This window comes from Leptodactylus fuscus, chromosome 4, assembly GCF_031893055.1.
Source record: "Leptodactylus fuscus isolate aLepFus1 chromosome 4, aLepFus1.hap2, whole genome shotgun sequence".
Lineage (NCBI taxonomy): Eukaryota > Metazoa > Chordata > Amphibia > Anura > Leptodactylidae > Leptodactylus > Leptodactylus fuscus.
The window spans coordinates 98562222-98587648 of NC_134268.1; the positions used below are offsets into that span (position 1 = coordinate 98562222).

The 25427-nt window shown below is 39.2% G+C and overlaps 1 protein-coding gene across 1 annotated transcript in view; it reads left to right on the forward strand.

The window, feature by feature from the left end:
- Positions 1-25427, forward strand: part of CDKAL1 (CDKAL1 threonylcarbamoyladenosine tRNA methylthiotransferase) — a 538831-nt gene that overhangs the window by 288567 nt on the left and 224837 nt on the right. Inside the window, exon 10 of the mRNA XM_075270938.1 lies at positions 7965-8131. Coding sequence (XP_075127039.1) covers positions 7965-8131 — 167 coding nt within the window. The remainder of the gene's footprint in view (positions 1-7964; positions 8132-25427) is intronic.

Consider the following 25427-nt stretch of genomic DNA (forward strand, 5'->3'; position numbering starts at 1 on the left):
AGGGAGAACATACAATCTCCTTGCAGATGTTGTTCCTGGCGGGATTTGAACCCAGGACTCCAGCGCTACAAGGCTGCAGTGATAACCAGTGGGCCACCATGTTGCCCCTTTGTCTCCACTTCCGTTAGATGGTCAGAAGATGCAGAAACATCTGAATGCATTTGTCCTGTCCTGTTTTTGTGACTCCCATGCAGGTAAATGAAAATCAAGGAAACACTGTAGCACATGTATACCACTATTGGAGTAGTGGAAATGGTGTAGAACAGTCGCAAGTTGTTGCTTTCTTAACTCTTAACCACTTCCGAAAGGAAGAGATGGGGCTATTCTTAATTCAGTAGTGAAATGCTGAGATGGAAATAACTTAAGAAAATATGTCGAACAACTTTAGATTGTGTTCAAATGTTTTGGCCACAATGCTGGTGGACAAAAGAACTTGTCCCATCCCTTTAACCAGTGTTAGACTGGCCCATCAGAGTACCAGGGGATCCTCCGGTGGGTCCAGGCTCTAACACAATCATGGTCCAACAGAACATACCCAAATTTTATGGCTATTACAGTCTATTTCCTAGTGGTTGTTGGAGGGTGGGTTCCCAGGATCATTTCGTCTGGGCCCAAGGGAACTCAGTCTGACGCTGCTTTTAACAATAGCTTATAGGCATAAAGTTTGCTCTTAACGTCCATGTTTGCAGCAGGAGATTAAAATCCTGCCCTGAACATGTCCAACTAAGACAGGTACATGTCATATTATAAGGGTACCCCATGACATACTTTGAGCTATATGCCTGTTTCATGACACATCTTCATCCTATGCTTGTAGATAACAATGGTCCCATTGAATGAATATGAATTCATAAATGCTAGTGCTGATTGTCTTTGGTTGTTCTTGGTTTAATCATATAACTATACTGGTTATAGAACCATGTCATGGTTTATAGCTACCAATCCCTAAATTGTAATTCCCTTTAAGAATATGCTCTTATGTTTGTACATAGAAGATAAAGGGCAGCTGCAATCCATATTATAGCACTGTGATACAGAAATGGCACGTCAGATTAAAAAAATCTTATATTGGTGTGCGTTTTCCTCAGTGATCACTAATGGTCAATGTTTTTACAGCTTCACATAGTCATTCATTGCAAAGAGAGCTAAGATAAATGTACACGACAACAAATCCTTAGAGTGAAGACACATGTTCATGTTTTTTATGCCATTTTTGAAGCCAAAACCTAGAGTGGATTGAAAGAAAGGAGAAATACCATATGTTGTATATGGGTGCCCTTTACAATTCATACCTGGCTTTTGGCTTCCAAAACTGCACCTACATTTACGTCTTTTCCCTTCTGAATGCTTTTCAATGTCCACATCTGGAAGCTTTTTTTGCTGACGGTATTGATTTTCAGTGTTCTGTTTACTGGTGAATCTGACAATAAATACATTTGTTTCTCACTTTTTAGTCTGAGGCGCTCTAGCCTTCCTATTGATAAGTCTGCAGTATAGCCTCTGTAGCCTGTAATATTTATAGTTTCATCTAGTCAGGGTTTAGAGGACTGTAGAAGCTTTGGTTCGGGGGCTTGATGACCTTCTCATGTACAGTAACAAAAGTGATTTGTTGTATACTTATTCTTCACCCTTCCTATACTGTTTGATACTGCAAAGCTAGAATTTAATAGAGCCCTTGAAAGATTTCTGTGGCCTTGGATGACACCAGCCCTAGCTGGGTCAAATCTTTTCTCACTGAACTGTGACTCCACTATACCCCATAAGATGCTATGGCATATAGTGAATTAAATGCTCTGATGGTTATCTATAAACTTTATTTGCTTGTATAGGTTGTGTGTTTTTCATCCTTGTTGCTATGATCTGGAAATGTTATTTTATACATAAATCAGTGCATTACAACTCTAGCTGTAAAGTAGTTGATATTGCATTGTATTGGATGTGCGTTAGCATGTGATACTGTCTTTATGGAATTTATGGCAACATATTCATTGAATTTTGCCAAATGCTGCATTTGGCTAGAATACTGACTGTTGTTTTCACGTATGTACATAACTACGTCAGGGAAGGATCTGTAATATTACACTATTCAATTTATAGGAAATATATTGCCTAATGTTTTTAGATTTCCATTTACAATAATTCCTCAGTTACCTGTTACTCTTGTATGTGTACACTGGATGTTGTATGCAAAACACATATCTCCACCGGAGTCAATCATTATAATATTTGCTAGGACTAAGGGTTTGTTCACACGATGTAACGCGGCGTTGATTCTGACATGTAAACTCGTGTCAGAGTCAGCGCTGCAAAACAGAATCCCATTGACTTCAATGGGTTCTGTTTAGCATGCGTAACACATTGAAATCAATGGGAGGCTTTTTAACCCATTGATTTTAAAGTGTTACACGCACTAAACGGAACCCATTGAAGTCAATGGGATTCTGCTTTGCAGTGCTGACTGACACGAGTTTACATGTCAGAATCAACACCACATTATATCGTGTGAACAAACCCTAAGGTTGACAGGGGATGCTCTATATTAGAGATCAGAAAATGGACTTCGCTACCATTACTTGTAGTATTACAATTTTATAATACTGGAACAATTTTTGTAGCACTTTTGAAACAGTTTTTTTCCCATTTAAATAAATGCCCTGAATGCTTATCGTGCACGGTACGGTACAGGATGGGATTACTTAATGTTAATGTGTCCTATTCAATCTTCACACGTCCAGTACTTGATATAAGCGATACACAGATTAATTTTAGCTGTAGATCATTACAGGCCAGTGGTAATAGAAAAACCATGGTTTAGCAATTAAATACAACAGAAATGACTTTCCATTTCACTTTCTGAGAAGTAAAAGTATTGATGGCCCGGGGACTGACTTTGGCTATAGCTGCATCAGATACATTGTCCCAGCATCACATGCTACTAAATTAATAACACCATGTTATAAATAAAGAATTGATATAAAAAAATAACACCATGTGCCTCACAATAATTGAAAGTTACCCAATCTTTTCCTTTACGTAACACATCACAGAAAAAAGACCACACTTGCCCAATACCAGATGGAACGTGACTGTGCTGGAAGCAAACAGACCCTTGCAGTATTTGATAGAAACAACAATTTGCAAAATGCTAATAGAGCACTCACTCACACCTACAATCCATGAAGGGGGGTGGATGTCAGCATATCAAATGCACACAAATGAAACTTATACAAGGTGCTAGTCACATGATAATGTGAATCGCACAGCGCCAAAGAACAGTCTATTGGAGGGGTCCTCAAACTTTTTAAACAGTGGGCCGGAGGCAGAGCAGGTCGCACAGACATCGGGAGCGGTGCCCTCCAATAGGTAAAGTGAAGTGCGCTCCATGGCCTGGCCCGAGCTCCCCAGGAGCTTTATCATAAATGCACACCTGCCGGCGTTGTCGGCGGAGCCAGACAGAAGTGCTTGGCGGGCCGCATGTGGCCCTCGGGCCGCAGTTTGAGGACCCCTGGTCTATTGGTTACTCCACACACTATTAGATAAGTTGGTCTGTCCAGCACACTGAAAGCCTAACAGAGCCTAGCTGTATCTTGTACACAAGATTAAATAGCCATGAGGATTAGTCAATATTTGGGCCAAAATATGCAAGGTCGCAAACGTCAAGTTTCCTTATTCCATTTTCCTTCACGGAATGGCAATATTGAGGTTAATAGGAGGCTATACATCTGAAGTTTTAACTTTAAGTGCCCTGCCTTAGTGCCTTTATTTCACTCTTTAATACCTGTCCCATCTAATTGTTAGCCTGCTCAGTGATGCAGAGTTTGCAGGTTACTCTGCATGGCTCTGTCCTACTAGTTCTATGACGTGCTTGCAAGTGCAACACAGTGCTGCTGCTGTTCCCATAACCCACCTTCTCCACATTGCCACCTAGTTTATTGGTGACGGTGGAGAAAAAGTGGGAGTGATGTTGCTGGTGCTGCACTAAGCAGTAACAGAGAGGCGGTTTATGGCTTAAGAGATTATGGTGGGGGCTGAGTAGAGCATGTGCCATTTTATGTGGTGTGGAGAAGTGAACAGATCAATATACCTGTAGTAAGCTGCACTTAGCAGTACTACACCTCCCTATCTTACTACATGATAGAATCGGTAATGAGTGGGACCTGCTGCAAAACACAAACTATAGTTGAAGTATTGAAATTGAAAGTTTGGAATAGTTTGCGCATCCAAAATATCAAAATAGCACTGAAAATTTGATGCATTGTACAACCCTAATCTATGTACACCCTCCATGACTATTCTGAACCAAATGCACTCTCCACTATTTACAAGCACCACCAGTCAAACAGCTACAGGACCGTGATCCCAGAGAAGGTCCGTCACCTGTAATAAATGTCAGGTGGTGTCCACAGACCACAGGTCTGCCCCTCACATTAGCTGAGCTGCTTGTCTGCTGCTAGCCAGTGGCAGGTGTCTGTAAGTTAGGTTAAGGCCTCACATAGTGGATCTTCTGCAGGTTTCTTTTCTCCACAGTGTGCCTATTAGTCTCACAACTGGCATTACTCCTTGTCTTTGTAATAGCTTTTCCCTTGCTGGATCTATACTTGTATATTAGCAGAAAGTTGTATTAAAGAACTTGCATGGTTTGTTGGTCTGGTTAATACATTAGGTGCTAACCATGCTGGATAGAAAGGTTCTCCATCATGAGGAACGCTCTCAATAAAAGACTATTTTTGTGCTCAGAACTCTTGCTGGATGTGATAAAATGCTTCAGAGACAGCCGTGCAGAGCTGCCTGCCGCTAGAATAGAGCAGCGTGTCATCCTGCTGATTCCCATTCAGAGCAGCTATTCAGTACAACAAAAGGTATGCTGTGTTAGGTAAAGCCATTGTGTTTGTATACAAGGCTGGACAGGTATAGATATTTCATCAATCTTTTATAGGCCTTCATCAATCCTAACACGACTAGGTTTTTCTATGTAAGCTTTACAAGAACAGCTCTATGTCTCTCCCTCCTTGTTCATGAACAGGAACTTCTTGTCAATCTCTCTAAAAATACGATTTGGTTTTTCATTGTTATGTCTCATATACAGTATTTGCTGTTTCTAGATTATCTGCGTATAGGTTCACAATATACAGTATAAAGTGTTTTAGTCCATCACCCAGTGCACATATTAGGGCTGACTGTCTTTACTTAAAGGGGGTTTCTGAGATTAAACAAGCTAACAAAGGGGAGGGAACTACATTAAATAACAAAAGATCCATCTAAGTAGTCTTTTACGTGACTGCCTGTCTATCCATATGATCACTGCAGTCAATCGCTGGCTTCATTGGTGTACAGCACAAAACACCATTGATGCAGGAAGTGTTGGGAAGGTGAATATGGAGCATCGGGTCATTTGTTATTTTATATGATGTTCCTCCACTTTGGGCAATATGTTTTTATTTCAGTAACCCTCTTTGAAGATACCACAACGTTTAGGGAATACATGGCATTTACTGCTTTGGAGTATGAGAGGGTATACATAGGTATTTCATATAGTGGGTAGGAGGAGCTATTTGGTTTTAGCATAATATACTGTAGCCTTACTCCAATGTGGAGGATGAACGGTCAAAGTGCTACCATTGCTTCCTTTACAGTTAACCTTCCCAGTAAGGTATGGGAGTCAATACATCTATGCTATAATGCACATAACAAGATTTCAGAGGGACACAGCCTCTTGTCGATCTTCTTATGTTTACAACAGGAATAGTACATGGCAAGAGTCTTGGAAAAATTACTCCAGACTTCTTTAATATTGAATCCAAATATTTTCTAAATCAGATGTGTTAGGAGAGGTGACAGGTCCTCTTTAATGTTAACCTCAGGAGTACTGTGTGCCTGACAGCATGAGATGGCTGCAGAAAAATAGCATACTGATATACCTGCTGCCATTGTCCGTGATATTGCATTGACAGTTATGGAATGGTTTTGTCCAGAAATTAATAGGTCATTAAAGTTTCGTTAATTAGGTGTTCAGCTGAATGTCATTATGCTGGAGAAGAGATGGAACAGATTAGAAAATGCTGCAGAATAGAACAGATGGGTAGAAAATAAGTGCTGTTCACTGGGTATTTATAATGTGCCGCTTTTCTCATACTGCTATATTCTCCTATAGAATTTTATGATAAGGCTTGTAATTGTATATTGTATATAGCTCTTTACTGGCAATGAATGCTTGTGACCTGCAGGGTAGTGCAGCCTACTGTTATGTATTAGGGAACTGGAAGAAGTGCAGTTTTCCAATATAGGCCTAATATAAGAATTGATCTCTTTTATATGTAAAAGCTTTTGAGCAGAGGAGCCACATTTACTTCATATTCCCTGCAGTGTTATTTTATATGCTGTCCATAGACCTGAATGAGGCTATAATGAGCATGTCAATGGCAGGGCTTTTAGCTTGAAGATCCTGACAAGTCTGCCGAAAAGGCATGGCACTTTAAAGAAGGCGAGGGAACATTTGTTCTAACAGTGGGCATCTCACATAGGGACAAAGCATATCACACTTACATCACAAATATCGAGAGACAAAGGTTATTGTTTATATAATGAAAATGTATACAATTTTCTAATATACTTTTTGTATCAATTTCTCAGAGTTTTCAAGAAGTTTGCGGTCATTCACTCTGCTTCCTTCCAGTGGGTAAAAATCCGTCCATGATCATGTTATGGGCACACAGGTGCACAGCTCATGACAATGCAGATGTCTGACTACTGTGCTGTGACTGTAACAAGCTGTGCACCTGTGTGTTCAGGACATTATGGACTTATTTTTATTCAACAGTACTTTGGGTTAGTATGCAAAATTGATAACTGCAAACAGAAATTGATACAGAAAGTAGATTAGAAAAAGGTACTATTTTTTTATATTATTCTTCTTTCTTTTATAGCGCCGTCATATTCCGCAGCGATTTACAGATATTGGCAGTCACTGTTCCCATATAGGGCTCACAATCCCAGGACTCCAGTGCTGCAAGGCACCAGTGCTAACCACTGAGCCACTGTATACAAACACATTTGTGTCTCAATATTTGTCTGAAATTTGGCATCCCCTTTAACTTGTGATATACATATCCTGGACATGTCCAGGAAATATGACTGATAAGGGAGGACATATTGGTAGCTTTGTTTTTCAGAATATTCATTGTTAGAGTACATTTAGCATGGGTAGTGCATCAAGTTTCTGTGAATCTTTAAAGGGGCTCTATTGTTGGGAAAAGTAATTTTTAGCTAAGCACATACTTGCATAGCCTTTAGAAAGGCTATCCACACGTACGTATGTAAATTGTCTCAGTGGTTTTTGAATGAGCCAGTTGTTATTCTTATGCTAATTAGCTTTCTCCATGCACTCCGGAAGTGTCATCGTGCACCATCTGCTATTCTCTATGTGTGTGAGGGCAGGGAGATCTGTCATCAGCCTGTGCTGTCACATAGAGAGAGGAGTGCTCACTGAGAACTTCCTCTGCTTGCTGGAGTCTAATTAGCATATGAATAAAAACTAGCTGATTCAAAAACTACTGAGGTGATTTACATAAAAAAAGGTATGTGTAGAATAGCCTTTCTTAAGGCTATGCAAGGATGTGATTAGTTAATGACTTTCCCAATGATAGAACCCCTTTAAACAGTGTCATACCTTGTGCCTATGGCAGTATGAATAAATCTTCCCCATTGTGATCTTCAGTGTATGATGCAGGGATTTTATCCTGTACCTGTGTTATACTTGTATTATACTACTCATGAGAAGTGAATGTCTTTGTTTTTACTGTATTGTTCCAGTAGGATGGTGGTTCTGCAAAGAGCTTTAATACTGCCCTTCATTATAAAGAAGCATCCCGAGTAGCTGTATTATAGCCTTGTGAAAGACTGAATTAAAGAGCTATAGTTATAAAGTAAATTAAATATGACTTCCTGTGTCATTGGCTTATTTGCAGAGGGTGTTTGTGAAATTTGGCTGACCAGTGAAGACACCGGAGCCTATGGCAGAGACATTGGCACAGATCTTCCTACTCTTCTCTGGAAGTTGGTTGAAGTTATCCCTGAAGGTGCAATGCTAAGACTGGGCATGACCAACCCCCCGTACATTCTTGAGCATCTGGAGGTAAGAATAAGCTGTCATATAGATCATTAGATGCAAGTCGCTCTCATATTGACTTATGTTCAGTTCTCCTAACATGTCAGTTTTAGTAAATACTTGCTTTCTCAATGAAGTAACAGTTCTGAAGCACCTGCAAGACTTTCCTCTCCGCCATTTTTGAATTAGACTCAACAAAGTGCATTACTGTTCACCCCACTTGTTGAGAGACACTGTGACTTTTAGAATCTCTAAGTACGGAGCTGCGGGGAATAGATCCGCGATCTTGATCTTGTTTTAAATCCAAGAATCAAGATCAAGATTTAGAGATATCACTGGATATAGCGAAGGTGCATACACATGCACTTTCATTTTAACCATTGTGCAGGAGATCATGAACAGTTGACACTGCAGGGAGAGGGGGGACCATGAACTTTTTTCCCCTGAATTAATCCTCCTATTATCAGCCAAAAACATACTTGCCATTTAACCCCTTATCTGCTGTGGTCAATGATGACCACAGAGCCTAAGTCATTTAACAAAAAAAAAATAAAAAAATGGATATCACGTCATCACGTTGTTACAGATGACGTGGTATCACGTCACCTGTAACAACCCCTAAAATTAAATTAATGTTTTTTATTGTACATGATGAATACCAAAAACTTGAAAATCCAAATGCTAGAATTGTTGTTTTCTGTTGGTCTCAACTTTCAAAAACAAAAGGTAATAAAAAATGATCAAACATGTTATGCACCCACAAAATACAAAGGCTAATAAAGATAGGTTGAATTAAATGCAAATAAGTTATGAAAGCTGGAATGCGGGGAGGGATAAAATGCTACTGGTTTAAAGCTAAATGTGTTAGGTCTCTAAAGGGTTAAAAGGCACATAAGGCACCAGAGTTATGTGCTAATCATTTTTAATTCAGCCATAAATTCAAAATTTGCAATAAAAATTGACACATTTGGGAGAGTTTTTGCAATTTTAATGTTGGTTGGTTGGTTAGGGGTTTAAAATGACTTCAAGCAATAAGAAGGAGACTGTTAACCGACAGTTTGAACACAGGACATTGTAGATTTTACTTCTGATGACTCTATTTTAGCTATTAGTATACTGTAAGCACCTAATAAATGCCACTTAATTGTATTTTCCCTTTCTTAGAATTAAAAGTTTTTCTTTCAGTTGATCCTCATGAGCATCTAAACTTACTGCAGCAATGACACATCTGATGGATTGTTACACTGTGTAGTGTCCCTTGCATGCTAATTGAATACCCGAGTGAGCTGCAAGTGTTTTATGTCATGACAGTTAAAAGACTTAATCACTTGTCCTTTGGGTTTAGCTTAGATGTGTAAGTATGTCAGCTATATGGGAAAATAAAGTGGTTCCAGACAATTTCAGAATTAAAACCAAAGCCCGTAAAAAAGTCGCACAAATGCATCTTTTCTTCAAATCCCCCCCATTCTGAATTTTTTCCCAGCTTCCGAGTACATTATACAGAACAATTAATGATAACATGATGAAGAACAATTTGTCTCGCAAAGATTAAGACCTCATATGGCTCTGAGAGTCAAAAGTAAAACAAATTATGGGGTTTGGAAGGAGGGGAGTCAAAAACGAAAATCGAAATATGCCGTCAGCAGGAAGGGGTTAAAGATGGCAGCTGCTCTGAAACAGAGCATGAACCTCAGCACATTTAAGGGTATGTTCACACAGAGTTTTTTACAGGCAAAAAAAATCTGCTTCAGTAATTAGGAAATGTTTTGTGACAGGGTTTTTTTTTTTTTTTTACACAATGCATTTTTTGTCGTGTCTTTCGTCTTTTTTTTCTTTTTTCTTTTTTTGTTCCAGCACACTGTACGAACCTAGAAATTGCCCTTTAAAAAAAACACACTTGCAGTTTTTGCAAAAAATACATCAAAAACTGCATCAAAATCTGTTGCGTTTTTTCCACCTCCCAATGATTTCAATGGGTTTTTTAAGGTGGAATCCGCCTGAAGATAGGTCATCTCGCTTTTTTTCTCTCCTCTTGCTGAAAAAAAAATCAGAGGTGAAAAAAACTGCTACTGACTCCCATTGAAATGAATGGGAGGTGTTTTTTTTAGATCAAGTCTGCCTCAAATTTGGCCTGCAAAATACTGTGTGAACATACCCTAAGTAAGTCACACGACCACCCCAAGGATATGGGTAATTATAGATTTATTTATTTTTTATAGAAGTAAATTAAGTAAATTAGAAGTTAGGCAGGGGAGAGGGGGTATAGTTTACGGGTTACTTGTTAGTTTATCCAGGACAACTCTTTTAAGTTTTTTTTTTTTTTAAAAAAAATGTGTTACTTTATGCTTGACAATACCACCATGTCACGATCATGCCAACATTTGTGGTCACCAAGCTTAACCGGGCCTTAGTGGCTTAGAACGCGTCTCTCTTATTCTCATCCTTCTACTGCCTTGTCTTGTCTTAGGGTCAATGGACATTTTACAGTTTAGGCATTTTGGTCATTTACTAGGTTCGCCAGTGTTATAAATCCTGCGAGTGCTGCAAGTTCTGCAGTTATTGGAAGAGACTCTGGAAAAGCATCTTTAAATAGGAAGAGTAATGGCTTTGTGTTACACATATGATAACCATCAGTCAGCGGTGTTGCATCTGTAATCTCTATCAAGGAGACCTCTGTGGAATATGCCTGTCAGCTCTTTGTGACACATGTGAGGATGCTTCCATCTCCCACCAGCACTTGAACAGTCACTATTGGGTTTTGATGCCATTTTTCCTGTACTAGAATACTACTTTGGTTTTGTGGCTATTGCTTTTCATATCTCGAAGTATTCTTGCTATCAGATTTGCCAGTATTGTTCACTACAAAAACTCCAGAGTTACTTTAAGCCAAATGCTTTCATTTGGCTTCTAGGACTGGGCAATTCCCCCAATCCGCCCTGCTGTTAACATTACTGACATTATGTGCAGAGTTTAGCACTGATAAGGTCACATAGAGCAATGTGCTAATTAACCTAGCAACAGGAAAGTCCATGGAAACTATTTTCCTACAATTGTGCTTGACCTTCGTGGGGTTAACCTGTCCAAAGCATTGCTCAGTGGTAGGTTTTCCCTTTAGAAACATCCCATCCTGAAAGGTCACTATGGAGAGAGAATATGTAGCGACATGACTGTTTGGAGCCATATGTCACACCTAAATGCAGTAAACCTGTATTTGTCTTGGAACATTACATAGTTTCCACAGAATTAAAAAAGCGGCCACATTGCTGGGACATTTTTTGAAGTCATGTCCTGATGGAAATCTACAGACTGGTCTCTGATAAACTCTATAAAGACGTGGTATGATGGAATTCTTTCCTGTAATACACTCTACATTTATATTTCATTGTTGTTCTCTTTAGTAGTTGTCCTGAAGTTGTCGGATTCACACCTCAAACATCTCAAGCCATAGTTTGCCTGGTGTCTTAGAGTCCACCCATCAAGTTGCCGCACCTTAAATAATGGCTTTAAAATGTTTTGATGCTCTTACAAAATGTTGCAGATGTTTGTAGTGCTTTTCTATTCTGGCATTCGCTGTGTCTGTATGGCCAGTGGGACATAGATTTGGCTCAATAGTGAGTTTAATGGGGTTGACCCGCCATAGACATTTATGCCCTAAATGTCTGATAGATGTTCTTGTATTGCCCATAGAAGTGAATGGGAATTATGGAGACTGGGTAGCCCAATGAACCGTGCTGTATTTGTAACTAACAAGTTACAGACACAGGTCACATTTATGGGAGTTATGGAAACCGTGTAGTCAGTAAACCTGACTTCTGATGTTACCCTAGAATTGGCTGATGGCAGGAGTGATGGGTAATTTCTAGAGACAGGTGCGGGTTTCAGAAATGGAATTCTCATCTGTCAGACATTTAGGGCCCATACACTAGCAGTAGCAGTCAGATACTTATCTTTCCTTAGAATGCATACTTGGTCAAGCATGCATTTTAAGGAAAGAGCAAAAGAATCAGGTGTGTTGAACCCTTCTAACACGCCGTACATATTAGATGGTCAGCTGTTCTTTCTAAAATTGGGAGGTTTGGCTGGCATTATTTCATCTTATTATCTCATACTCCAGGCAGAGCTATGGTGTGCAGGTAGATATATGACAGAGCATAAACTTCCCTGCTCCCCAGTGATGTAGAGCCAGAGGGACACCGCATGCCTATGTGTTATTTTATTATTTTCCTTTATTTTACTTATTTGTATAACATGTTCAGCAATGCTTTGCATACTGTGTAAGGCTTCATTAGGTCATATATCACAGACATTCTCCACCTAAAGCAGTGCAGCAACACAGAGCTTTAATCTATTCTAAAATTATTGTAGTTAATGATTAAAGAATATCTAATGAGTTAGATGATGGGAATTATCGGCTATAGTATGTCAGCTACAGGTGGATCAATGTTAGAACATAATAAGCTATCTGGTTGCCGGTGTGAAGTCTCTCCCACCCCCTAGTTGCAAAGTTTTATATAACCAGAGGTGTAAATGTATTCTGCTTATGTACCTATTGACTTTATGACACCATTGACAATTAACACTGCTAGTTGCTTGTTAAGTGTGTAGATGTGTGTTCACACTGTCCATTATTATCTCTACAAAAAACACTTTGCACCTGACAAAGAACTGGTGTAAGTAACCTGTCTCCGTACCATGCAAAACTTTTACTGCACTATATTTATCCATAGCTCACTGGTGTAATATTTGATTTATTATAAGGTATTTGTGTGTTTGTTTGTTTTTTTTGTGCTGATTGTGAAAAGGCCACATACAAAATAGTTAACATTTTTGTTTTATTCAGATTGGATTTTTTTTTTATGGATATGAGCTTTATTTTGGCCAAATTGTACTTCCTCCAATAACCTCTTTTCTCATTCGGAACAAGCAGAGCTTTATGACTGTGTGCACTTGGGAGAAGGTACCTTGTCTAAACCTCATCTCCCAAACATTTATAGAGAGGATTATCCCCAGAGGAAAAATTCTTCATATTTTCATTAAGAAGGTAATGAAAGGTGACTTCATAATTTCACACCACACCCGGGGACTCACTTTGGCTGCTCTCCATTAATTACACAGTGACATCGCTCTTTCTTCCACCGATATTTGGAGAACTCCCATATCTAACACTCTATTAACAGATCTTTTCCACCAATCCACTGAATTTTTCACATCAGTAATTTTGTGAGATTTATGAAGTGTCTTCAGCTGGTGTGGACAGTCTTCTGCAAGTCTTCACACTGCCTATTCACATTCATTATGAGTAAATATTATATAAGATTTTCTGGTTTATTAACATTGAGCAAAATTTCCTATATACCATATTTTACTGACGCAAAACTCAAAGTCAAGATGGAAAACTTAGCTGCAACGTAGTGCTTATAGGTGCTTATACGCAAAAGCATAATCCGTATGATTACAGCTAAACCCTTGTCCTGACAGCAATGTCCAAATTGTACTGTGTTCCATACCCATAGGAGCCATATAAGGAAAGGGACACGTATCGAGTTTGCAATTGAAAGCCGGACTAACCGTTCTGAAAGCAGTTTTCAGCTGGTTTTTACTATGGTCAAGTGCTTATTCGGACAACAGGGCCATAAATTAATTTCACAGACGAGTATACATCCATGGGTACATTTTCTTCAGGGATCTTTCATAGACTCGAGTCTGTTGAGAAATTGTTAATAACTTATGTGACCTATCGTGCGACCAGTACTGTGTTTGATGGGGATCACTGACTCTCATTACAACCGCTAAACCAGCCCATTTTGTGTCCTTGTATCGGCCACATCTTTTATATTGAAAGGAGTCCTTCAGGTAACCATGTCCACACACAAGACTAGTCCCGTGCCAACAAAGTAAAAAGTAAGCTGGTGAGTCCAATCGTTTTAGACACACTAATAATTCGTTTTTGGTTTTTTTTTCTCTCTGTTTTACAATCCCTTTAAGGCTGTTGCAGTTTTTTTTTTTAATAGTCTAAGCCAGGAATGTATTTAGCACAAAGGAGAAGTATATAGCTTTCTATTATATTTCCCTTTGCTTTTGAAGTCACTATTGGCTTTTACTCAAAAAAACAGCAAAATCTGCAACATCAAAAAAAAAAAAAAAAAAAAAAAAAAAAAAGGATGGCCTTAGATAGCTACTGAACAGCCAGGTGCATGTTGCCTTAATGTAGTCAATGTATATATGGACTTTCACTGACAGCAAGACTCTTTGGAACATGAAAGCATTTTTAGCTTTTCTACTCACAATCTGTTACTTCAGGTGCATTGTGGGATTATATTCCCCAAATAACCAAGATGTGTGCTTTCACTTGAAAGTACAATAGACGATACACTTGTTGTACTAGATAAACCATAGAATTTATTGGTAAGTATAACGCGTTTCAGGGCAATTACATGCTACTTATAACGTACCCCTTCATTAGATCCAATTAAACAGTGGAGTGGAATACAGGATAGTTAGTTGCCTGACTAACTACTCCCTAGTTTGGCTCTGTATCCTGATTGTCTGACCTGTGCCTGCATGACTTCTCTCCTGCTTCCATTCGGCTCTTTAATTGGATCTGATGAAGGGGTATGCTATAAATAGAGTGTAATTGCCCCGAAATGCGTTATCCTTACCAATAAATTCTACGGTTTATCAAGTACAACGAGCATATTGTATATTGTATTTTCGAGTAAAACCGGTTATTTAGGGAATATATTCCCACCACGCACCCGGATTTCATACGACTCCAGTTTGTCTGGTAGTCGCAAGCCATGCTGCTTTCCCAGCACACTCGGACCTCCAAGTATTGTCTATACTAAGAAATCTGCGACTTACCCTTGGATTGCAGGTTTGCCTGGACTGGTTGCTATCCTGCAACTAAGTCTATCTGTTCCATTTGAAGGAGTGTGACCACCTTGATTTTTAGGGGTTTTTTTGTTTGATATATTCACAATCTGTTACTTGAGCCATAAATTTCCGTGCAGATCTACCTACACCCACACTGATATGACCTTCTTTATTTTATTTTTATCCTAAAATGTGTATGCCTGTTATTAGATAAACTGAAAATTAAAGTTGCCACTCAGCCTCAGTGACATCCAAATTCTAAAGAAACACACTTTGTAAGTAAAACGTATCCATGTATGTAGCTAGCAAAAGGCATACAGCCTATGGGGACTATACATCAGAGAGTAATCACTACTATGTACCGTATATGTCAGGGCTTGCTATGAACACTAGAAGGCCATGGCTGTGGCATTTGTATCATACAGACTTGTACTCTTGTTCCTTATGCCATGACTCATGGGATCACAAAAAACAAATAAATCCACACAAGAAATATGGAACAAAGAGAATCCACTCTGTTCGTTTCCAGTTCCATAAAATGTGAATAATTAAACAGAAAATTCTGTTTTCTAGTAATAATGGAAAGTTTATAAAATGAATGGCTCTCGTAACATAATAATGTCCATTTTGTGAACAGAAATTTTGTAGTTTTTTTTTTTTTTTTTTTTTTTTTTCATATTCCAAATCAGTGGCCAGTTCACTTTCTTCATATTCTGGGCTCCTAATCCTGTCATTTATTCTTTTGACACTTATAATATCTTCACTATCAAAGGAACATGAGCTACTAAAAACTGGGAAAGTCTCACTTACCATTATGTTCCCCCAAGTCTTGAGATTGTCTGGATATGAGCCCTTCACCCTGTTATTCATAACACTGACATATCCTTAGGGAGGAGTGGGGGTTGATTCCAAAATCCAAGTGCATCCCCACTAAAGGAAGCAGGTGGTCTGTCCACTTTGCAATGGAAGTGCTGGACTACTCCTGTCTGAGTGAATGAGAGCTGAGACAGTAATCAAAAATGACGACTACACAGTGGACACAGCCTTATGCTTTGGGCTCCATCCATGGTATAGTTATGGCGCCTACTGGCAGCTAGTTATTGAGTTGTCAATCCCCCACTGATCAGATATTGTTGGTCTTTCTGGAGGGTAGGCTGTCCATATAAGATGTCTTAAAACCTCTCAAAGGTAATTTTTTTCTTTTTAATTTTTAACAGTTACAAAAATTGTGCCTATCAATCAGTATTTCTCAGTGCTTAATTAGATGCGAAATTTCAAGTTCAGGCTAGGATTACATGGGGTTAAGGTAGCATGTGACCTTATGAGTATCATAGAAGTTTCACGTCAGGTACTACTCACCATTTTGCATCTTATACGGGTTGTATTAAATGTGAGAAGGCAGAAAACTGTGCCACTGTCTTCCCATGGTCTGTGCCTGATATTACAGTTTGTGTAAAAGCTAAACTATAATGTATTGGTCATTTCTTTAATAAATATTTACTGGCTGGATTTTAGTATGACAGTTTCTCTTTTATATTCAACATGTTACGTTCTCGCGCTGCTATCTCAATAATCCCATATAACGTGGCAGGTATAGTTGTCTGCAGTATTTTCTGCTTGTGTCTGGACTTGACAATTGTTTCAGTATGCTGCACATGGTTAGGCAGTGTGAAATGCGTTAGCATGGCTATGTGCTTATGTAAGAGAGCTAAATGAGTACTGCTGATTAGTCTCAGGAAAGGTGAGGCCTGATGTGACCGCTGCGCTGGGGATTCCTGTTTACTGCTCAGCACTGAAGTAAAAGTTTCCATTAATACTTGTCTGTGGGCTCTGAAGATTCAAGCCTATCAGATTACTGTCTGGTTTCTGAAGGAGAAATGCTTTCCAAACATCTGTTCCATGTTTGTGTGGACAGTGTCATGCAGTGTAACGCTTGTGGTATCTCTGTGGATAGGCCATTTAAGGGTGCACACCTGCCAGGAAACTCTCCCATGGCTCACTACTAGCTGTCTAGGCTGACCGGACTTAAAGATACAGCTGTGCACATTTTAGAACACATGTAAGGGTAAACTGACAGAAACTAGTCTTTTTAGCTTTATTTCCCCCTTTTGATATTTTCTGTAGATTTATAGTTCACTAGCCTCTGCTTGCGACTTCGTCTGCGGGTTGTTGGCGTGTATGATCCGCCTAAATTTAGCAAATTGCTGCCGTCGATGGTTTATGTGCTCCGGCATTTCGGCAACTCTCAAGCTGTCCTGCTGCTGAACTTGTTTCTTGTACTGTGCCTGTGATTGTCCTGGCATGTGAGCAGCTCGCTGGGACGCCATATAATGAGCGTGTTGTTGGCGTTGATGATCCGCCTGCTCTGGCGTTTCGGCAGCTCTGAAGTTGGTCTGGCACTGAAGTTGTTCCTCACACCATGCCCGTGATTGTTCCGGCGTCTCAGTAGCTCGCTGGGACGCCATATAATGAGTGTATTCAGCAAATTGCTGGCATTGATGTTTTGGCTGTTCCGGTGTTTTAGCAGCACTTAAGCTGTCCTGCTGCTGAACTTGTTCTTCACACCGTGCCTGTGATTGTTCTGGCATCTCAGCAGCTTGCTGGGACGCTATATAATCAGCGTGTTGTGGACGTTGATGATCTGCCTGCTCTGGAGTTTCAGCAGCTCTCAAGTTGCCCTGGTACCGAAGTTGTTGTTCGCACCGTGCCTGTAATTGTTCCAGCATCTCAGCAGAAGTCAGCTCACGTTGTTTGCGACAAATTAGATTTTCTTTTTCCCGGCATGGTTAAAATTGAGAAACTGCTAATTTGGATTAAAGGTGTTTGCCCATGTCAGTTTGTCTGCAGTGCAGACCAGATCAGATAATATGCAATTGCATGAACACTGAGGGTTAGTGTGTGTTTACACAGAGAGATAACAGCCCTGGCTTTCTCAGAAGCTCAGATAAGAGCAGTGTAATATAGTATATGAATATAAATTCATAACAGTCATGAAGTCATGTCATTTACTGGGATAAAAAGTATCCTATATTTTAATTGAGGTTATAAGCCAAATTTCATTCAAATCCGTTCAGCCGTTTTTGCGTGATTGAGGAACAAACATACAAACTTTCACATTTATAATATTAGTAGCATAGGGTATGGAGTCAGGAGCAGGGACAGTGTCACACAGAATAATATCTTACGAATTTTCCAAAAATTTAGGGTCCACCACCCACAAACTGCTCTTATGCTCTGGGGTCTCTTCAGAGCTCAGAGTATAATACCGGGAGGTTCAGGAGAGGTGAGTAAACATTGCAGTGTTACGTTCCTTCCCTGGACTCTGGTGTGCAGGACCCTGCTGTCATTGGACCTATTCCAGCCTATTGAGTAACAGAAGAGACTGCTGAGTCCTGTGATTGGGCCTCAGTGGTCTTGTGGGTCACAGCGGTGTAACAATGCTTGAGTCATTAGTAGTATAATAGTAGCAGTTGTGGTTCGACATGTTTGGTCTGAACAAACCTGCCAAGTGAACCGTCTCACCTCCCGCAGACTCCCTGGCCTCAGAACAGTAGTCAGCTGTATCAATAGATGGCGATACAGTTGGTTACAAGATTGAATTATATTTGGGACAAATAGAGCGTTGCTTGCTGTTTGGGCCCCCTAGAAGCCTTGGACTCTGAGCAACCACACATTTCTCTCTTATTATAATCCGCCCCTGTCCAGGAGGCATCCTCTGACTGGTGCAGTGGCCGCAGTGAATGATGCTACTTGCTATAAGCGTTCCAAAGAGAGCTGAGCACAGATGACATTTATAGTATATCCTATAGATAAGCGTACCCTTTTAATGCTGATTACACCTGAGATTTGGTGATGGAGGCATATTAACTGTTTATGTCCACAACAACAGATATCAGCACACTTCACTTGAAAAATTTTTGTCGACAAACAGTGAGCTAGAGGGCTATAAGCGAGAGTTAAGGCACACAGAAGTGAACGCTATCCAGAAAATAACAAAGCAGTCCAGTGCAGAACACACACACAGAACAAGTCGGATTCACTCTACAATGGGGGGAGGTCTGCACTTTTGGTTGAGTAAATTCTCTTACCTCCCAGTCATTTCCCGTAGCAAAAGATAGCTTTCTTCCCACAAAGAAGTAGGGAGTACATGGGAGTAGAACATGCAGGTTACAGTCTATTACCACACTATTTAGGCTGAGGGATTTTGTGCAATGGCTGTGGCGGATTGTCATATATTTTGTTAATAATAACTACTTGATGTCTTCTACACAGATATTAGTCACACCTCTTATTGAATTAAAGGAATAGTCCATCTGCTCCATTAAAATATATTTATTCTGGGTCCCAGGCACAATGCAAAAAAAAAAAAAAGACTGAACAATGGGATGATGGCAGCAGGTGAGAGGAAGGGGGAATCTGAGGCCATGGAGTCCCTTCATACCCACAATCAGAGGGGACTACAATCATGGTCATTCCTATTATACCTTCAGATCTTTATATATGTTAGATGACTTTGCTTGAAACTCCCCCCCCCCCATTGAGGTCAAAGGGAACAGAACTGTCGTAATGGCACCTGGCCACTATACAGAGAAGGTTGCTATCTGCTTGTGGCTCTGTGCACTATATAGTACAGGAATTGGATGTACCCCCTAACAGCTGATTATATGGTGGACGGCTGTTGCCTCCTGTCGGATCTGGTATTTATGACATATCTTAAGGAAGGATAGCCCTTATTATAATGTCTAAAAGACCAACACATCAATAGTAATTGTCTACTCAGTGACTTTCTGTATACTGCTTTTATCACCTTCATTAAGGCACATGTTCGCACTGTCGTATCTTCTACTACTGATTGCTCTGCAAACTGGAGGTTTCTCTCTACCAGTTACAGATACTATTGCTAACTACTGTATGACCTCAGATTCATCAGATTCCCTCCCTCACACATAACCTGTTCTGTATAGCTTCCCTCTCTCACATATCCGGTCAGGTCACATTACCCCCAATTTTTTGCCAGTGCTGTCAGCTGTAGTTGGTGCTACTTCCAAGACATTCTCACAGTGTAGAAATCTTAGAAGGTGTGTGTTAACTTTAGTTCTGCAGTGTTTTGCAGAAACAGGAAATAGACAGGGTACAGATACTAGACATGGGTGACACTGCGGGCATGGGCTTTAAATCTACTTCAATGACTTCCCTGCACAGCTTAAAGAAGTCACTTTAACTTTGTGTACCAAGTTTGCCTGTAGTGTTCCTTTAAAGGGATTGTCCAGGATAACCATTTTTTTAAATATATATTATTCCAGGGAAGGTGAAGGGAGGAAAAAAAATACTCACCTGTCCCCAGTGTCTACTAGGGCAGTCCAGTCGAGCTGATCCAGTGTTTTTTCCCCTGGTGAAGTCCCCGAGTACAGAGGATTGTACTCTGGGACCGAGTCAGACTTCCGAGTACAGGTGAGTGTTTTGACTCACCTTTTTTTACCTTCCCCACACAAATATAAAAAAGGTTATCCTGGACAACCCCCTTTTAATATGTTTTTTTGTACATTAATACTTAAAGGGGTTATCCAGTTTTGTAATATCGATGATCAAGTTTTAGGATAGGGCATCAATATTAGATCTTCGAGTGTCCAGCAGCCAAATTCACTGTAAATATGCTGCTCTGCGACAGTGTGGCTTCCGCTTTATATGCTGCTCATTCACCGTACGATTTTTAGTAGACTTCAGTAAGCAAGTGCCACAGTATCAAACCTAGTTTCTACGTATCATAAGGCACGTATACAGCATGGCTTCCGGCATGTAAATGATATTGGTAACCACACTGTCTCAGAGCAGCAGATCTACAGGGAATTCAGCTGTTGGACATCCAAAGATCTAATATTGATTATCTACCCTAACATTATTAGAAACAGGGTAATCCTTTTAAAATTAAAAGCCAATAGTACTAAGATATTAAGATGCATAGTCATAAGACTGGCATCATGGGGCCAGATTTGTAAATATACATTGCAAATATTGTTACATTTTGATTTTGAACCAAAATATTTATATATACCAGTGTTTCTCCAAAAAATAAGACAGGGTCTAATATTTATTTAATTTTTCTCAGAAAAGGACTATCACTTATTTTCAGGGTAGGACTTATTTTTCAGGCAGAAAGCGGGACTATGGAGTTGGCGGGCGAATCTTAGCAGGGCACTTGTTTGGAACGGTTGGGAGCTACGATATACCTGTCCTCAGTCTCTGTGACGTCACGTGATGTAACCTACTGTTGGAGAAGCTGACTGTAGCTAGGACTTATTTTTTGGAGAAGGGCTTATATTTCAAACCTACTCCAAAAACCCTACAACATCAAGTTAGGGCTTATTTTCAGGGTAGGGCTTATTTTTGGAGAAACAGGGTACTTGTTTTACTTTACTTGTGCACAGCCTAAAGTAAAAATTTGCATGTTCTTGGGGTTAACATGAATGCAATAATATATAAAGACATTTTAGTGTACTATTGTATCAGGGAAATGTATAGCTGTAGAGAGAGAGCTAAAATCAGCAGCGAAATTTACTTTTAGCAGTTTTTGAATCCTCATAAGAGACCTGCTGTTAGAAAAACATGCTAACCAAGTGCTGTCCCCCTGTAGCTGAGCCATTATTATGTTTGCTTTGTGGTTACCAAGCTTGAGACTGAAGCTCTTAGCATCCAGCTGCCCAGTGGGTAACCGTCAGTTTGTGCAGATTGAAGACAACAATGTGGCTCTGTTTTACATTGTGGTGACAGGAAGGGGTTTCATGTAAATGAAGGACTGTAAATTAAATAGTGGTCCTTATTTCGCACTCACTATTATTCTCATACATTAATAAAAATAAGTACACATCCTTTTTCTTTTATCAACTCTAAGCATGTCTCCACATTTTGCAGTATTTGAACAATAGAACTTTCATTGTAACAAACCCCACTTATCTGAAAAGCAGCTTGTGTAAACAGTCAAAAAGAATGATGTTAATCCGTGTATACTTTTATTACTATATTATTATTATTATTATTTTACTATTTATGTATTGTGTGATTGTGTATGTCTTGCTGCTTTTGGCCACTATTCAGATTTTTACCAGATATGACGTATTATACAGTTTTGTTCCAATATTTGCATTTAAAAGGCATGCATGATCTGTATAATATGGAAATAGGGCTTGCTTGTTCACAAATGTAGGCACCCCCTCCATATTTTTTTTGTGTGTATGATAAATATACTAGCACAGTTCTTAGATTATAATTATTAAGATTGGTACATAATGTTAGAGAACAAAGGTAAATGAATGTTCATTATTTAGCTCAGATGCTAATGAGTGTTACATAGAAGACACATTAGTGATCCAGTATTCTAATTCTACTGTTAATTTGCCTTTTTTCTTCTTTATCCATGGCAGCGCAGCATGTTGACCTCACTCAGAAACCTATTTTGTAATGTTCGTTGTGCTGTGTTTAGTTTTGTTCATGTGTTTTAGTGGTGACATTGAATTGCTTACTCGAGTAACTGTAGTTCTCAACTTTCTTTGAAGTATTTTCTAAAAGGTTTGGTCAAGACCAGGGAATCGAATGCCTACTATTTAAGTATATCCTATTGAATTTTTATGTCTGCTGAAAGCTTACGCTCAAATGTGTTTTTTAAATTTTGGGAAAACCTAAAATCAGTGGAGACTCAGACTTTTTACTACCTGTTTTTTCTTTTTTGTTTTTTATTTTGTCTTTTTGCTATCTGTATAAAAAAAACCTCCATCTTTGGACAACCGTATTCAGAGTTAACTCCATTTAAACTGGAGGAGTCACGGCCACAGCGGTGCCTAAGAGGGAGCGCAGGAGAATTGGGTCCAGCCTTGTTTTTTTTTTTTTTTTTTTTTTCTAAATGTAGATTGTGAGCCCCATATAGGGATCACAATGTACATTTTGTTTCCTTTTTTTCCCCTATCAGTATGTCTTTGTAGAATGGAAGGAAATCCACGTGAACACGGGGAGAACATACAAACTCCTTGCAGATGTTGTTCCTGGCAGGATTCGAACCCAGGACTCCAGCGCTGCAAGGCTGCAGTGCTAACCACTGAGCCACCTTGTTGCCCCAGCCTTGTGTTTTGTTTGTGAAGATTCACACACCCATATTGTTTACTGAACAAAAATGATGTAGATGACAAGAAAATAAATATACCACCACGGAAGCCACCAATGTCAAGTTTGCGTGAGTCCACTTGAATGTGATAGAAAAGGCACTTTTTACAATATATGTGCAATTCTAAGAGGAAAAAAAACAATGCATATCAACACCAAAGCCTATTCCAACTATGAAACCTTGTAGAAGGAGAAGCAAGGTTTGGAGTGTATCACTACATTTTACCCGTGTATGTGACGACATGAATCCATGATACTTGATGCAACTAGTAAATGACCCAGAGCACAAAAGAAAATCAGTAAAAAAAAAAAAACAGTTGAAAAGAATTTGTGTTTCTCAATTGGTTACTTGAATGGAACTGAGCTGCAGTACCTTTTCTTGCCAATACAAATTGTGTAAAGTTATATAGTTTCAGTATACTACAACTCTGGCAAACAGCTGATTGTTAGGGGTGCTGGAAGTCAGACCCCCCTCTTATCTACTAGTGATAGGTCCCAAATGTAAAGCACCATGGAATTAATGGTGCTATATAAATAAATAATAATAATAAAATAATAATAATAGGTCATCTCTAGTAAAGTCGTAGAAGGCCTTTTAATCCTATCAAGAAGCTGTGGCATCGGCTAAAGAGCTGTGCATGCAGCGAGTCCGGAAAATATTGATGGAGTGAAACAAATTTGCAACGGTTCAAAATCCTCCACCCACATTGTGCAATTCTTTTCTGCAGCTTCAGGAAACATTTAAAGATGATCACAAGTACAGGGGAACTAGAGGTTAATAAATTCTGTGGTTCACTTACTTTTCTCCCTGCACTGTGGAGGTTTTCTTATTCTCTCAAGATATGAACAGTACATTGGTGTGTGAATAGTTTTGCGGTGACTTTGATAAGAAACTACAGACAATCCCAATTAGACCACATATTATTACAAGTGAGTGCAGCCATTGAGGTTGTTACTATTGCGGCTATCAAGGTTATTAATATTAGTACAGCTATTCGGGTTCACTTACTTTTCTCACTGCTCTTTGGAGGTTTTCTTTCTCTTTCAAGACATGAACAGTACAATGGTGTGTGAATAGTTTTGTGGTGACTTTGATAAGAAACTACAGACAAACACAACTAGACCACATATTATTATAAGTAAGTGTAGCTATTGAGGTTGCTATTATTGTGGCTATCAAAGTTATTGTTAGTGTGGCTATCAAAGTTATTAATATTAGTGCAGCTATTCAGGTTCTCTTCTTTTTTTTTGCGACTCTCTATATAGGTAAATATGTAGGATTTTGTATTGTGTAAGAAACTGTGGAGAAGCAACTGTATATGGAGGCCATTTAGACTGGACAAACTGATAGCACAGAAACCTATTCTCAGATCTTTACAATCCTCGTGCATAATGTGAATGGTAGAAAATATTGTTGGGCATCTCACTGTGTATTCATGGTTAAATAACTGTATTACAGACTTCTGTACTTGTATCTTCTTCAAGGACGGGATACAGTTTATGCATTGTCAATCCTTTGTAAATGTGACATATAGCTAAGTAGTTCTGGTGAACTGCAAAATGCTATAATAGGAAAAAGAGATTTGCACATCTGATATATGGTTTAACAAATAGGAATTTTGGGCGATAGGTTGACTTATTTTTTCCAGGATCATTTTTTCCCATTTCAGGGTATGATATTTGTCTGGCAAAAACTTTTTTGGAAAATATTTTCGAACTGTTCATTATTTTTCCCATTTTTATAGTTGTCTTCTTCTCATTGGGACTTGCTAATTGGTGGTGGTTTAATTGCTTCTGCTTATGGAACACATTTTAGGAGATCATCACATGGTGGGACGTAGAGGGGAGGGGGCTGCTGCTTAAATAAATGTGTAAGTGCAGCTAAGCTAATTAACGCAGCGCCTCATACACAGCCGTAACATACAGCAAAGGTTCATTATTAGACCGCGCTGATTATGTCGCAGACATGTTTTTATGTTATGTCACTTTGCCTTCCAATATACAAGTTGCTTACAATTGTATTGGGCTATGAGATAAATCGTGTACTCAGGCGAGCCTTTCATCTGATGCAAATAAAACAGCCTAAAGAAAGTATACGGATACTTGCCTATTAAGCACAAGCCAAAAAGGCACTCTCTTATTATATGTATGGCCAATAAAACCCTGTGAATAAGTCAAAGGATGTTTTTGAAAATCTTTATTTTTTCTAGCCAAACATATCTAGTAAATATTGTGAACAAGGCCTTCTACAGACTAAATATAGTTCATCTTAAAATGAAACTTCCAATACATATTACTG